We start from the raw sequence: 17,230 nt of genomic DNA, 5'->3' as shown, positions 1-17,230 counted from the left end.
ATTTTTTTATTTAGCACTTCTGGGTGTTACTATTTTTCTTATTTTGCACTATATTATTTTTCTCTTGGCTCTTCGGTTTCCTGGCAGTTGGCTGTCTTCCGCTTGATTTCTTGACCATCCCTTTGCTTAGATTGTGCTGATGTGGTGTTATGTGAATATGACATCCATGAAAACCCTTGAGTGATCCTTTAAATTGTGTGTAAAGAAAGCCTTGAAGACCTTGCTACGAACGGCCTGTCATTAGAACTCATATCAACCGGTCTCACAGGCATAGCCTTACCCCATTTCATCTAGGGACCGGCGGATTCTGCTCGAAAGGGTGGCAGATTCTGCTCGAAAAGCAGTAAAATTGGCAGAACCATACAAACCTTATGGCGGGCAATTCCTCGAATTCTGCTCCATTTCTTCATCCACATACCAAACATGCATGAAACTTACCAGAAAAAGTACCGAATTTTGCCAATTTTTCTACCGGCAGAATCCGCTGGACCCTAATTTCATGTCCTGTGCAAGTTTTACTTGTCCCCACCGTTGCAGACTGCTACGAGATGCTATCTAATTTTGTTGTGCTCCTCTCTTGTACCTTCTTGCTATTATTCACTTAAATGTGGGGCTTTGAATAAAACAAGTCAAACTTATCTAATTTAGTTGTCCAAAAATTGGTCGCACTGAAAAAGCAGTAGAAAAAAGACACTTTTGATCAGGTCAAGTTTTGGGCGCACACGTCAACTCTAGGCCTTCAGGTGTGTGTGGTGATGGTAAAGCATAAGTGTGCCAAAAGAAAAGCAAGAAAAAAAATTAATTTTGCAAACCAACATAATGGGGTGCTATTTAATTTGAGTGTCCAAAAATAACAAATACCCTCGTACAAACTGAGATATTATACCTTGCACGCTGATTTTTGTGGATGATGGCTGCTCCGAATGTAGAAGGAGGCTTGAATAAACTTGTTTTATTCAACACCTGTTGGCAGATGGATGGGAAACAATAACATTCGTACTTTGCCTTATAATCTCTTCACGGGCTTGGTCCTCCACTCATTGTAAGTATTATGTAATAATGTATACACTCATGTCTCAATTATTTATTATACAAAATAGAAAGGAGCAAGGAACTACAAGTTACACTATACTGTCCAGTGTCCACTAACACCACCAGTTACTAAACAATCAGCACATGCGATAACATTGCTCGACACTGACCGACGATACTGACATTCTACAACGAACTGGCTAACAGCTCTAGCACATCTTGGATGCGCACTCCAACAGCCTTCTAACATGGAAGGTTCTAAGCTTTAGAAATAATATCAGGAGGGGAAGGTGAGCGCAACCAAGATAAGCACGAGTTGAAAGTCTCAGCTGTGAAGGACGTTGGCAGATGTTCATGCATGTCGATGACGATTGGTCCTTTCTCTTTTGTTTAAATTAAACCTTGGCTCTCCATCCAAATTATTTATTATACAACCACCATAGTTGCTGCCACTTCTCACTTGTATGTTGATGAGGAGAGAAAGAGACTGGGCGTGTCAACATTCAGCTGGAAGAGAGTTACATCTGCCTGTCGCCAGAAAAGAAGGAGAGTGCATGCCATACTGACATGCTCTCGCTGCGGCTGACATCAATGCCCTGATGATGCCTAGCAAACGAAATTTTAATTCTTTTTGCTACAGTAAAACCTGTAACTAACGACCACCCCTTGGTGCCAGCAAAAGCGGTCTTTAGTGGCAGGTGGTCTTTAGTTAGAGGTTTGCACTACGCGGCCATATATGGATCCCGTATATGATAATTGGAAAGGCTTCCTGTCTGAAGCCTTTCCATACTGGTACTCGATGTTCCAGTTTTGTGACACGAGAATGGCACGAGAATTAGTGTACCGCTGAGTGTACCGCTATACACGTGGTCGACACTTAGTCGACACGTTGTTGATACTTTTTTGACACGTGACCCCGTCAACGGTCTGCTTTGTGCCAATGCCACTCGGTAAACGCCGATGTCGCGTACGACAAAGACCACTATCCCGTACGCGAAATAGTTGAGAACTGCATGACGTGGACCTGACGGCAAGGACAACTGCGAGGAGGCCCCTTTCGGTACCCCTGACGGGAAGGAGAACTGCAGAAGTCGACGAAGTCGAACGAGGAGGCCCCTTTTCCGTACCCCATACTGCAAAGTGCCATTGATGGATACCTTTTGCACCTGGAACGACCCCTTAAACGCTGTCGCGGCGACTATCCCGTACGCGAAATAGTTGAGAACTGCTGACGTGGACCTTTTGCACCTGGAACGGCCCCGTAAACGCTGTCGTGTCGGCGGAGTGAATGTGCAGGGTACTACACGTGTGGGGTGAAAAGAATTGCTGCAAAAACGTCCCCTCTACTAGGCTCTAGGCCTTTGCCTTTGGAGACATCGTCGGCGAACTGAATGCGCAGGGCGAAAAGAATTGCTGCAAAGACGTCCGCTCTAGGCCTTTGGAGACATCGTGGGAACTCCTTCCGGTACTATACAAACTGCTGACGTGGCCGTGGACATGTACATGAAGAGTCATGGTGGGACTTCATGTACATGGATACATGATGCGAATTCCTTCCGGCACCCTCGTACCGCAAAGCCAACGGTGGGGAAGGAGAAGTGCAGACGTGCAGGAAGACGAACGAGGAGGAACCAGGACGAGCGAGCAATGGCAGGACTAGCTGGACCGTAAGTAATAGCTGAATTGTGCATGACAACTTGACATCCATGCGGCACTCGCCACTTGCCACTGCATATTTCTTGTCCACTAACAATGTCTCTCCTCTGCCCCCTGTGTGTCCACGGCCCCGTTTCTGAATTGGCCCGATGAATCGAATGTCTTCCGCAACTGGAACGGCCCCGTGAACGCTGTCGCGTCGGCGACTGAATGCGCAGGAGGGAAAATATTGCTGCGAAGACGTCTCCTCTAGACGACGGTAAGGCACCCCATTGATATGTTGCCAGTGTGTGCCAGGGTATCGCGCGATGGTGAATGAGGAATGATGAAGGGTACGGTGGGACTGTAGACCTGTTACCTTCTACTACTGTAACACGTTATCAGGTGGAGAGTGTCTTGTACTCACGTTATCAGGTCGAGAGCGTATTGTAGTCACTCTCTCTATTCCTGTACTTCATTACGTTTAAGGTGTACGTATAACTTCTCCAAAAAAAATTAATGGTCTACAGTCGTGTCGGAAGGGTACGGTGGGACTGTAGACATGTTACCTTCTAACACGTTATCAGGTGGAGAGTGTCTTGTACTCACGTTATCACTATTATCAGGTCGAGAGCGTATTGTAGTCACTCTCTCTATTCGTGTACTTCATTACGTTTCAGGTGTACGTATAACTTTTCCAAGAAATTTAATGGTTCACGTCTTCAGATAGAGAGCGTATTGCACCCACTGTCTAGTCTCTGTAGTGCATTGAGATTTTGTTGATCGAACATGAAATGGATACACAGACAAAGCCAGGCCAAGTACATGGCTAGATGTCGCCAGAAGAACGTCTTCAGGTAGAGAGCGTATTGCACCCACTGTCTAGTCGATTTTGTGGATCGCACATGAAATGGATACACAGACAAAGCAGGCCAAGTACATGAGAGAGTGGACGATGTGCAGATCGACACGGTCTGCGGGTACTTCATTAAAGTTACCCGTGACATGACTAGGATAAATGTTAATCACTGCAAAAACATTGCCAAGTATGTGAGCACTTTGGACTTGACAGAAGAGTGCATGGGCGACGTTGACAAAACATACAGTGGTGACTGTCACTATCATGACAGCAGGGGCACATCGCACGCAGCATCGCAGATCGTGTCGAATTGCGCATCATAATATTGCAAAATTGCTCCTGTGCATGCAAGTGGATTTCATTGCACTTCTCAGTTTGGGAAATGCTCGATTATGACAATTCTCCGTGTGAGTGCACTAGCCCTGAACAGACATGTACGTGAACCGTTTGTGGTGTCTCATAGCCTACCTCACGACCTTCTGCTTTCTTGCTTCATCACTTGTATCTTGCAGGTATATCATCCCGCGACGACCACATTGAAGTCTGAATTTGAAGTGTGAAGATGCTTCAGCAACCACATCGTACTTTTCCATTGCTTTCATTGTGCTTCTACTGTGCATGTGTGTAACTTGTGGGGTAAACATGTGATGACATTGTATGCTGGCGACACGGTCAGATGTTCATGAGTCTAACGTACACCTGCATGTTATGCATTGAAAAGGGTTTGCCACTTGCGATCCTGGGACGAGTATCAGGTCCGCTTTGTCCTATGTGGGCTGTATCAGATTGCTGTTCACTTCTCTATCTGTTGGATATGTGACTTTCTGCAAGTTTCTGGTGTATGATGGCCACGTCCTTGCTTGTTACTTTGTATGATATTACATTCTGTATTCGCTGCTTCCATGGCATGGTCTGCAAACTGCAATCCTTGGGCAAATGTCATGTTTGCTATGTTGTGCTTTGGCCGTCAGCTTGTCTACACGCTGTAGTTGAATTATTTTTGTTTCACAACTGACTTCCTCAAGTACGGTGGCCACTGCTTTGCATGGCATTATACATGAAGAATTTCCTGTTTGTGTCGTGTGCATGTGCGTATGTGTGCGTGGCCACGTGTGTGTGCCGTGTGCATACACATGTTTGTGTATCTGTGTGCGGGGTAGCGAGGCGGGGAGGGCTGGTATGTATCAGTGTGTTATTGCAGTCGCATGGCTACATACAGTACATCGCGCGCGTGGTCATCATGTTTACCTTCGGGGTTGGGGTGGGGAGGGAACGGAAAAAGAGCTGAAATTATCCATATAAAAATCGCTCTGTGAGCGGTTCTGAAAAACCTTTACTGGTACTGCCCCGTCGTAAAAGTAAGAAATTAGAACTGGCCCATTGTCCCCCCAAATGCGAACTGATCCACCTAAATCGCGAATGACGGGACCCGAACGCACCAGTAGCACGAGGTTCCTACCCGTGGATGCAGATGGGGACGTTGGTCTGGACCATAGGCCATGTACTGTACTAGCGGTAGGCTTCCCTATCAAAATAATAAATTCTACTACTACTAGTGTTACCCTATGATCCTGTGCCCTCCCGACCTCGTGCTACTGGTGCGTTCGGGTCCCGTCATTCGCGATTTAGGTGGATCAGTTCGCATTTGGGGGGACAATGGGCCAGTTCTAATTTCTTACTTTTACGACGGGGCAGTACCAGTAAAGGTTTTTCAGAACCGCTCACAGAGCGATTTTTATATGGATAATATCATATACGGGATCCAAATATGGTCGCGTAGTGCACATAATATATTATGTATGTCTAAGTGCAGGTAATACGATTCACCAGGACTTGCGCAATCCCATTCTTATTTCAGGTCAAACAACACTTGGAGAGAGAGAGACGGAGAGAGACAGAGGGAGAAGACTGCGTTTTGCAAACATCCAATTCAGCTGCTACTTCTGAAACCAGGAGTCAAACGATCCCTGTAGAAGTTTCGTTTTGCGCTGGGCTTCAAATTTGTTCATGTGATCAATTGTACAGACTGTCCTTGTTATAACTTCTCGATTGCTTGAACGCGATCCTTTAGCATAAGGACCTTGCAGTGCTGCTTGTTTCTGGATTCCTTGATGCCATCGTCGATTCGTCTGTATGCCTGGGGTGTAGGAGCCGCTCTGTCTTCGTTTCTCCTCCGAGTAATAACATCAATCAGAAAGCGCTTTCGATGCGCTCTCCAAGACGTTTCCTATCGTGTTTATTCTTGACAGAGCTTGAAATTTGGACAGGTGTAGTGCAGTCCACACCGATTCCACAGTCAAAATGACCTGTGTTCATTTGTTCAGCTGTAGTATCGAAAGAGTCCTTTCAAGACCATGGAAAATCAGCAAATTTTCAAGAAGGAGCCTTGAGTAACATTTTGATTTTGTACATCGCGTTCGGTAGTTACGGGTCAATAATCGTCTTTGGGGCAAGAAAGGCGGTCGCTGGTCGCGTTCAGCGGGTAGTCGCTAGTCACAGTGCATTTTGAACGTGAGACCATCCGTGCCTGGCAAAGTGGTCGGTAGTACAACACTCAAAGGTGCTAAGAATCGCACTTCGTCAATCAAGCAACATCTGTCAGCCGGTACCAATTTTCGTGAGTTGTACCGTGATAATGTTTTCTCAATATTGTCACGTGGTAGATGTGCGTTGCATCTGGCTGTGTTAGAAGCTTTGTATATACGTAAGTTAGATCCTGAACTTTGCATACAGAAAGAAAATGAGTTGTCGCTACAACTGCTTGGTGTTACTCCTCGTCGAGGTGTTAACAATGTAACTTAATTCCTGTAGCTATGCAGAAGACGTTACTTCAGTAACGTCTGGCGCTAGCTAGGGTCCACACAGCTTTAATTTGGTGTTTGTTTGTTTGTTTGTGTTTTTGTGTCACGCCTGGCGCTATCCCGCATCTGTCCCGTACCATAGCGTACCATCAAACACAGCTGGCCACATACAGCTGGCTGCAATATTCAAATAGGGCTTTCAAACGCAAGATCATAACGTGAAGCAACTTGGAAGAATGAGTATGAATGCAAAGTGTATGGGGGAATGCATGTGGGGCGATAGTGCGGGTTCGAATCACAGGTAATGCCGGAAAAAATAGGAGAATTGAAAAATTTATAACATCCCTTTTCTTTTTTTGCCGTCATCAATGCGGTAGACGGTGTCGTATTAGGCTGTGTTTACATGAGAAATTTCAACCCGGGTCGAGTTCAGCCCGGGTTGAAAGTCTGTATGACAAACAAAAGAGGTGAGCGTTTACATGAAGACAGTTGACCCGGGTCAAATACTGATATGCCGCCAAAAGTCCACTTCTACAGTCCTGTATGGTCACGTGAATCCGTTCGCGCGAAATTTGCATCTGCAGTGCTGCTTTTTTTTTGAATGTTGACGTAGGTACGCGTTTCTCGAGCTCTGGACTGTAGTCTTCAGTGGATTTTCCAACCCCAACGTGCCTCTCCTGCAAACCAGCCGATGCAGAGTGCCACTTGTTGCCGGTGCAACGGCAACGGCACCTGTGTTCGGTGCGATTGCACGAAGGAGGGTCGGAAGTGTCGGAATTGTATCCCCTCGAAGAAGAACAAATGCCGAAATGGCTCCCCGACATCCCAACCGTCTTCTCAACCGTCGTCGACGACTACAGCTACCGTACCCGTAGGAACTGCACGAAACTCTGTTCGTGATACGGTAACGGACCACACTGTCAGCAGGACGTCGACAAGCTCCGACAACAGAGCAACCGCAGTTTCCGATACAACACTAGACTCCGTACCCGTACCAAATTTCTCGAATGTGCACAAGCCAGTAGTCACCGAGAGTGCAGCCGCAGTACTCACCACCACCCTACTTGCAGAGTGCAGAGACGGTCGTCACGGACCACCTCGCACAGCCCGGTCGAGCTCGCCTCCCGGTGCCAGTACTAGCAGTAGCACTGTAGTACCCGTACAGGTGCCGAACTCGCCTGACACCAATGGCAGTGCTGATGTCGAACCTGCCAGCCAAGCGCCTGAGCCAGCGGACGCGGAGCGTGCCACCGTGACCGTAGTGGACCTAGTTGACCTACCAGCGAGTGGGGACGTAGATCCACACGATGTCCGACTGCTAGCCACACTCAACATGTCCCAAGCAACAATGGACGTCGCTGATCCTGTTATCCCGGACCTGCCACCCCATCCTCCCCTGCGGGACACCACACTCGGAATGGGAGATCTGGACGGTCCCACGTTTTCCAACCGGATATCCGAGGCGTACGAGAAGGTAGTTCATTTTGCCCCAAACCTGTTGGACGTACCAATGGGCAGCATGGGCCGAACCTTTATCCGTATTCTGAGTTCACACTTCCACGCCTTTGGTAACAACTCCTCAGGTGCAGCTGACTACGCCCTGAAAACGCCGATGGTAATGCAGCAGTTGCTCCTTCAGAAACCTGGCGGGACCGTAGCGGCAGCAGCTCACAAGGTTTGCATCGAGCGCCGCATTGCCTCGTGGGATTCCGGAGATGTACAGGTGCTACTCCAAGAATCCGTGACTATCCAACACCAGATCATCAAGGCCCGCAGGCGAAACGCACGGCACGAGGGACACACGGTCGACCCGGCAGGCAGATTTGCGTCTGACATTGAGCGTGGCAGGCTCTCGGCAGCCACTCGTCAACTCTCCCCTGACATGGGTGGTGGAGTTCTCGATCTTGACGACACCATTGGAGAAACGACCGTGCTTGATGTGCTGCGCAGTAAGCACCCACAGGGCGAGGCAGTCACAGCAGCGGCTCTCCTCCCAGGGCAACCCCCAGCACAGCCCCACCCAGTGCTCTTCACCAAGCTGGACAGGACCGCTGTGCGCCAAGCTGCACTGCATGCCACCGGTTCTGCAGGGCCGTCTGGGATGGACGCAGATGGCTGGAGACGTATGTGCACAGCGTTTGGGGACATTTCAGACGACCTATGTGATGCTTTCGCCAGCTGTGCCCGGCGAATCGCCACTCAGTACGTCAACCCAGCATCGATGGAAGCCTACACGGCGTGCCGGCTTATCCCTCTAGATAAGAAACCTGGTGTGCGCCCAATAGGCATCGGCGATACCGTCCGTCATATCATCGGCAAGGCTATTCTGAGCGTGGCGGGGGACTCTGTTCGTGAGGCGACAGGGTCACTGCAGATGTGCGGAGGCCAGGAATGTGGCATTGAGGCGGCCATTCACGCCATGCATGACACGTTCCATGAAGAAGATGTTGACGCTGTGCTAATGGCGGATGCATCCAATGCGTTCAATCGCCTTAACAGAGAAGCATGTATGCGCAACGTAGCGCACCTCTGTCCAGCCATCACACCCGCTATCGTAAACTGCTACCGTCAGCCGGCCCGCCTATTCGTGGACGGGGAGTTGCCTCCTATCGCGAGAAGGCACAACGCAGGGAGATCCTCTTGCTGTGCCGATGTACGCTTTGGGGGTACTCCCCCTGGTGCGCAGAGTGGCAACCCCAGGAACACGCCAGAGCCGGTATGCGGATGACTCGTCCGCGAGTGGCGGGCTCAACCCTCTCCGCCAGTGGTGGGACCGACTCGTCGGGGATGGGCCGGCGTTCGGGTATTTCATTAACCCCAGCAAGTCCGTCCTCGTCGTCAAGCGGGACAAGCTAGAGGCAGCCGAGACCATCTTCGCCGGCACGGGTGTGTCTATCACCATTGACGGGTGCCGTCACCTTGGATCAGCCATCGGAGCTGATCAGTTTGTGCAGGAGTTTGTGGCTTCCAAGGTGGCCACCTGGTCGCAGGAGCTGTGCAAGCTGACAGATTTCGCCCGGTCACAGCCTCAAGCAGCTTACTCTGCACTGGTGAACAGCCTCCAACACCGGTGGTCCTTCCTGTGTCGGGTTCTCGATGGTGCTGCAGAACAGCTGGCACCCCTGGAGGGCATCATCCACCGCCGCCTAATCCCTGCCATTAGTGGACGGACGGCGCCCAGTGAAGCTGAACGCATTTTGCTCACTTTCCCCTGCCGGCATGGAGGCCTCGGCGTGGCCAACCCTGCCACTTTTGGCTCACAGTACGGCACCTCCAGGCTAATCACCACTGTGCTGTACGACAAGATCATGGCGCAAGAAGAGCACCTCGATGATGCTCTTGCCTGTGTCCGCAGGGCCAAGAGTCAGGCTCGCTCTGAGGCCAGAAAGGCAATGAAGATAGCTGCCGATACGTTCCGCACCGAACACAGCGAACTCGATCTCGCTATCAGTCTGGCAGAGGAGAAGGGAGCATCAAGCTGGCTTACCTGCCGACCCATCGCTCGCCATGGCTTCGCTTTGTCGAACGGGGAATTCCGGGGTGGCCTCTGCCTCCGTTACGGTTGGACGCCTTCTCGCCTGCCCACCACCTGTGTTTGCGAGAAGGCATTCACCACTGCTCACGCCTTGTCCTGTCCTTTCGGTGGGTTCCCCTCGATCCGCCACAACGAGGTGCGCGACATACTGGCAAGCTCATTGAAGGGTGTCGCCCACAACGTCGCAGTGGAGCCACATCTCCAACCCCTGACTGGGGAGCAGTTTGAGCTGCGGTCAGCATCAACCGAGGATCAAGCTCGTTTGGATGTGGTGGCCAGTGGAGTTTGGGGGGGTCGGTTCGAACGCACTTTTATTGATGTACGGGTGTTCAACCCTTATGCGTCTTCGAACCGCACCTCCTCTCTCTCTGGCTGCTACCGGCACCATGAGCAAGAGAAACGGCGTCGATATGATCGGAGAGTTTGAGAAGTGGAGCGATCCACTTTTCTCCCCTTTGTGCTCTCTTCCACCGGAGGATGCGGCAAGGGTGCCGCTGCACTGGTGAGCCGGATTGCACATCTCCAGTCGCTATGTGGGAGGGAGGCGTATTCTGTGCTAATTGCCCACCTCCGCTGCAGGCTGACTTTCGCCCTGCTGCGTTCGAGTGTCATGTGTCTGCGTGGGGCTCGCCCGGTTTGGCAGCCTCCAAAGGATGGCTGTGCCTCCCTGGCTGTCGTGGAGGCTAGGGTGTCCCGTTGAGCCTTGCCCCGTGGTTGTGCGGACTATGCTATGCTTCTCTTGCTGTCTGATCACATGCGACGTCATCATTATGTGATTTGTTTTCAACCCTCCGCCATGGCAAATTGTGTTTTGTTCGCCCGTAAAAATCTGCAGTGCTGTTCAAACCTGGCGCGAGATACGCACAGAAGTACGTTTGTACGATTTTCTTGACCCGGGTTGATTTCAACCCTCCCCTTGGGTTGATTTCAACCCTCCCCTTGGGGGGAGGGTTGAAATCAACCCGGGGCGAAATTTCAACCCGGGTCAAGCGCAATGCGTCATGTAAACGCGCCATTCACTTTGTGCACATGGCGGGTTGAAATCTGACCCGGGTCGAACTCAACCCGGGTTGAAACCAGGGAGTAGTACAATACCGGGAGGTGACACGGGCACACATCCGGGATTACGAGCTTTGCCTCACAAAAAAATACAAACCGCGTGAAAATTCAAATTTTTGCTCTTTTGACAGCGCTGAGAAACCTTCAAATGGTGACGAGAAGACCAGACGTATCCCTTCGTGACAAGCTGCCACTTGTTCTTTTCAGCTCGAGCCTTTTTGGGAGCTACTCTGGTACATCGTCCACACTGCTGCCAAGTCTCGACTCCCCAAAATGGATGGAAGTGACGAATTTGGAGGACGCTATCCTAGGTAAGTAACGTGATGGAATTTTCTCATCTTGACATGGTGTAACACGAACCTGAATTTCTCATTTGGACCCACTCGGACACCTCACCAAGTTGGGATATTTCGAAACTATACCTATTTGTCTACCATTCTACTTCATCTCAACGTGTTAGCTAATGTAACACTTTGGAAAACTCATTCCGAAAATTTTGAAACTTATTTAGTTGTATAGATTTGAACATAATGTTCAAGATCACTTGTTTTCAGCACTGAATGAGGCCAGGGCTGGTTGCTTTGTTGCTTTTTTAACTCCCAGAACTCGTGGACAGAAGAGGAAGAGCGACGACTTGGTTGTGGCTGCGAAGTCTGCCTGCCCAACGCCAATTGCAATTACACCCACACACATACACACACCCTCTTGTACTTGTACACCACACACGCGCGCGCAAGTGCGCATACATAAAACTATTCGTCTTTATCCTTTTTGTGTTTGACATGATCACATTTTGTACTACTCCCTGGTGATTATTTGCATAACATGAATGGCACAGGGATGACTTGTGGCATTGTACGCTGTACACGATTCCACGGTGCCATAAAAGTAACATTGGTTATAATCATGGATTATACCATGGTACGGTACGGAGGGGCTGTTTTCAGCCAATCAGCGCTGATCTAGCCATGGTTATACTGGCCAGTATAAATCCCGCGCGGGATTTATACTGGCCAATATAAATCCCGGTGCAGCAGTGAACTTGTACGGCGGCAGTACTCCAGCGCGCGGACCATTCACAACAGACACCACATGCACGTGTACACTCCACACAGAATGGCACACTGACGAGGAACAGTACACAATGGAAAAGAAGAATGACCTGGAATTCGTCTACAGAGTATTCTATTATACTGAATCTGAGGATAAAGAACGTCGAATAACCACGAAGTATCCCAAATGGGTCAGCAATGTACATTGTACTTCAAAGAGTTGAAGATCATCAACAGACTGTCTCCTTCGTAATTAAGTTTATAATACAGAGTGTACTTCAACCCAATTGGAAAATGCTGGATAGGATTGAAATGTGATACAGTGATACAAAACAGTGTATGCAAATGCATCTACTTGCAAGTAGTAAGCAAAACTGATTATAAGATGCCGCATGTTAAAATCAGCACGGTACCATAATTATAGTAACACTTACTCCCAAAGATTCCAAGCTGTAATCTAACTAGTGACGGTAGTTTGATTCAACGACAAACTCCAGCACCCCAGCAATTCAGTTGATTTCCGCACCGCTCACGAGACAAGATCATGAAGATGCTACAATATGCACTGGAACTGAAAGGAAATCTTATGCCAAACATCCACGGAGGAATCTCCTTCTGATGTTGCTCGACCATTCTTTCAATTGATAACTGATAACCATCAGAAGATGTTCGTGTACTGCATGATGTACGAGATCTCCAAATAGGTTCGTTGTTCTGGAAATGCGTAGGGGTACCTGGCATAAGTAGGATATGACCCTCCTAGTCGGGTTATACCGTACCCTCATATAAATCCCTCCTGCTATCGCAGTCGGGATTTATATTCAGCCGGTATAACCCTCTGACTCGGGTTATATCCTCTACGTAATGATATTGTACGATTCTGATTGCGTACGCTCTTGGTGGCCATATTTCATCGTCACGCATGCGCGCAGCTCCCCACAAAGTACAAATTGTAGTAAAAGCAATTACGTACTATTACGTATAGTAATATGCACACACATACAACTAGTAGTCACACAAAGTATCTATAATAAGCACACGTACTAGTAGTACATAAGCAGGCTATCTTTATCCTTTTACGCTTGGTCTGATTACCTGCATACCTGACTTACACGGCATGGTCACTTGCACCAGTAACAATGTACATAATTCCACACTGCCTTTATCATCAACACCAGTTCCTGTTAACGCGTAACATCTCAGGCTTTGTAGCAGGGAGTAGCACAATATCATTGTACCATTGTGCTACTCCTTGCTTGACGCAGACATGCGTCATAGTGACATTTGCGAATAGCTAGCTGTCTCAGCAGTATAAAATTTATTTTATTTTGTGTTTCACTCAGACGACTATAGCATCTGGATTCGGAATAGCCTTACTATCTTGAGACGGGTCAGCCATACGGGTCAGCCATACCTGAAACATGTCGTTCATTGTGACTAAAACTTGCGTCAACATTATCTATTCCCCTAAAAACGACGTGAATAACTAAAAGTAATACAAATTAAATTAGGAAGAAAAATCCACTCTTACAAGCCGCCCACGTAAATACTGGACACACTGAAGGTACCCGTGCGAAGGCCAGCTGCTACTTGATATCCTTCGTAGGATTCATCCTCATCACCCAGCAAAGACTGATGGATTCCTTCCCTACATCGTCAAAACAAACTTCAAAAAGTACTGCTCGAAAACTTCTTGACAGCATTCTGGCACTCTCTTGAAGTGGTTCTATGAAATTTTTTGAAAAATGCTACAAAATGCTACGATAAAGGTACGCAAAGTACGACATTTCGTGACGTTTCCCGGGACACAGCGCTCCACAGAAAAGTGACCTGAGGCAAAGCTCGCCCGCCTGGATGTGTGCCCGTGTCACCTCCCGGTACTGTACTACTCCCGGGTTGAAACGCTTCATGTAAACACAGCCTTACCCTCGACCGTACCTGTCCCGTACCTTCCCCGTATATGTCCTGCACCTGTCCCGTACCTGTCCCGTACATGTCCCGTACCTATCCCGTACCGTACCGTACATTCAAAGACGGCTGGCCACAATGCATATTCAAATAGGGCTTTCAACTACAAGATCATAATGTGAAGCAACTTGGAAGAATTAGTATGGATGCGAAGTGTATCGGGGGATGCATGCAGGGCGATAGTGCGGTTTCGAATCCCAGGTTATATCTAAAAACAAAAAGTAGAAACTTATAAGAATTAAAAAAACTTAGAATTTATAACATTCCTATGCTTTTTTGTCTAGGTCATCAAGGCAAAAAAGCATAGCGTAGGGCCCTGAGCTTCCAAGCTCTTTCGTTTGCTCACTATGTTGTTGTCACTATTTTTATTTTCCTTCGAGTTTTGTGTCGTGCTGAACTTGATAATTTTCCACCTTGTCACGAGTGTTGTTATCTCATTATCTTTACGCTATATAAGTTTTAGTCTTTCCAACTTGAGTCATTCCCTGTATAATTCTTGATGAGAAGGGAACGAAAACGTTCGGATACTTTTGACAAGTGCCTTATTGTGACTGGATGTGTGTTTGCGTGGATACTTGCGACCCAAACTTACCTTCGTAAAAAAAATTAATGATAATAATAATGCATTATCGCTCAACAACTCATCTTTCTTTGATGACGTCTCAATGACTAAAAAACCTTTCAGAAGGAATGCCTTTTTTAAGGGTGACATCTCGTACCTAAGATGCGTCATATACGATGGAATGCTTAAACTCTTCTTTCTTTCTTTCTTTCTTTCTGTAGCCATATAAGGGATGGTTATCAAGCCTACATTGACAATTTATCACTCTGCCCAATCTCTCAAGTATTATCAAGAGGTCTCTCATTTTCCAACCTACGTGGTTTGAAGAATGCATCAGTGGATTTCAGTAAGTGAAACTGACTGAGAAGCACAACCAATTAAAAAAATGTATCCAAGAGTAGATCATTTTGTACACCTAAAACTACAACTCTGGCCGTCATTATCTGCTCAGGCCATAGGGTTGTGAGCTTCTTTTTCGAAATGCAAAGCATGCCCTAGAATCAAAATCTCCCATATAGTGGGGAGCTGAGTAGAATAATATTAGTGCGAGGGATTTTGGGAGGGATTTTGTGCAAAGCAAATTATTCAAAGCTCCCCTTCGTTCCCATAGAAGCCTGGCTGAAGATACAGCTTTCAGAACCTCTAGTTGTCTAAATGCGGAATTGAACGGTCTTGTTCAGAGGAGTCTGCCATACAGAGCTCGGTTCTAATTTCCAATCGAGTACAGCCACATAGTGATGCATACTGGATTCATCTCACTTGTGAATACATGTACTTGAACTAATGCAAATGAAACAGCATGACACACATATGCTCAGGCCAACGGTGTCCACAAAGTAAAAAGCCCATGCATTGCGCACTGTTCAACTTGCACTATGGTTGGACCATGGCAGACCGACAGGAAAATGTTCGGAATTGGGTTAAGCAACTTTCTTCCTGATCTTGATTGCGCTGCTGTGGAGTTTTTAGTAGTATGCAACAATGAAAAAGGCGGAGCAAGGCAAAGGAAATTATACAGCGAATTCAAAATACAAGCACCATGCAAAATTTCCATTCAACGTGTGCTCTCATCAGTGCAAGTGCGGCGGACTGATCATTCGAATCCACACTGCTCGAGGGCACTGCTTGCTTTAATGTATTGCTAACATAATGTACCAGCACATCCAGGTTGGGGACTGCACTCAAACCTCGTTAATCCGGGCAGTCCGGTGCATGTCAGGCACTGTATGGGCGAACACTGTATAAGCCCTGTGCCTTTGTTCCTTACCATAGTAATTCATCAGTTAGCATTCTATTCAATTGTTCGCTGGACTTCTTCTTCCTGTTCTGTATTTTACTACATTGAAACATCGTCAAGAAAAACATTGATAAGACAAACTGTCGCTCTAGAAGGACTAGCAATCATGAGATTAAAAAGAGAAAGGACCAATACGTTACCAGTTATGACTAGCAGTCCACCAAGGTAACGAGATTTATACAGTCAGACAGTAATACTGTAAATCAGCCAATTTCTCTGGGGATTTAAGTTTGTTGATTTTGTCGCTTGGCGCCAACTGACCAAAGTAAATTGCAGGCCAAAGGTCGTCATAGACACAAAAGACGCAAGATTAAACCCCAATCGGCTAAAGTTTGATTGCGTATAAAATTTTCATTTTGAGATCTGCCAAAGTTTCTCTCCGGCCAGCGTTTGTTGATTTGTAGTAACTTATTGGGTTTTTTCGTTTTTACTCATCATCGATAGAGTTGGATTCAGAGACATCATTCACAATTCTCTCGCTGATTAATGCGATCACCTTGTGATTATGAGTTATACATGCATACATACATTGGCTCACATTCCGAGCTTAAATCATGAGATAATTACATCGTATAAATCACTGTGTAATTACTGGGGGTTGTAAAGTATGGATACGCAGAACTCCAGTTGTTGCAAACACATGGTCAGCAATCGAGGACATCTGAGAGTTGTAATTTTTGTACTCCTCCGAGGTGTGATTTTTGGCGTGCTGGGCCAAGCACAAGGAAGCCATCTGCAAAAAAACTGAAGAAAATGGTTGTTGTTTGATCCTTTGGTGTCATCTTTGTTTCTAGTCGAAGCTAGTTGCTGTTTTGAGCAGAAACGCTGAAATTGACTATTTTCTGCATGACTCAGTCATGCTGTCTCACTCGTATTTTAGCTCTTTTTCTGGAATGGATGCTGCTCTGCGCCCCTTGATGAACATTTCCTGCGCTCGTGGAGCAGCTGAAAAGGACCACTGGTATGTCTGGCTCCTAGTTTGAAAGTGGAGAGTCGACGTTTGTGCCTTGAAAAAGGAGTGGAGAGCGATAAAGGTACGTCTGTGGCTTATTTTTCAGAGCTCCTCGTACATTTTTGATCGTGATAGAAAATTCTCAGACCAAAGTCAGACCAAAGTCAGCGCGAAGATGGCCGTACAGTTTTCTTGTGTATTTTTTAGTTGTTTCATCTCGTATCTATGTCAGTATCGTGACGGTGAAGTGGAGAGGGTGATTTTCTTCATCTAGGCTTCGTTCAGCCGACTTTGCTTCGTTCTCGTTGAATAGTGATCTGGAAAAAAAGGTTGATTCGCAAAATTATGTTGATTATCAATGTATGTGATGACATGCGATTGCTGGCTATGAAACACCAACGGCCCATTGGTGTTTATCCTGGAGAGCAGTCATGCAACAAATGGTATTTTCTTCGAACGAATACTCCCTCGAATATCG

At 47.3% G+C, this 17,230-nt stretch overlaps 1 protein-coding gene across 2 annotated transcripts in view; it reads left to right on the top strand.

The window, feature by feature from the left end:
* The window catches only part of LOC135828447 (adhesion G protein-coupled receptor E2-like), a 62,819-nt gene that overhangs the window by 32,749 nt on the left and 12,840 nt on the right, over nucleotides 1-17,230 (top strand). For both annotated transcript variants that reach the window (XM_065340898.1, XM_065340899.1), the window contains 2 exons: nucleotides 974-1,042; nucleotides 14,725-14,849. In XM_065340898.1, the coding sequence (XP_065196970.1) occupies nucleotides 974-1,042; nucleotides 14,725-14,849 (194 nt within the window). The remainder of the gene's footprint in view (nucleotides 1-973; nucleotides 1,043-14,724; nucleotides 14,850-17,230) is intronic.

The sequence above is a fragment of the Sycon ciliatum genome, chromosome 12 (genome assembly GCF_964019385.1).
Source record: "Sycon ciliatum chromosome 12, ocSycCili1.1, whole genome shotgun sequence".
NCBI classification, from domain to species: Eukaryota; Metazoa; Porifera; class Calcarea; order Leucosolenida; family Sycettidae; genus Sycon; species Sycon ciliatum.
This window is presented reverse-complemented; position numbering and strand designations above follow the sequence as displayed.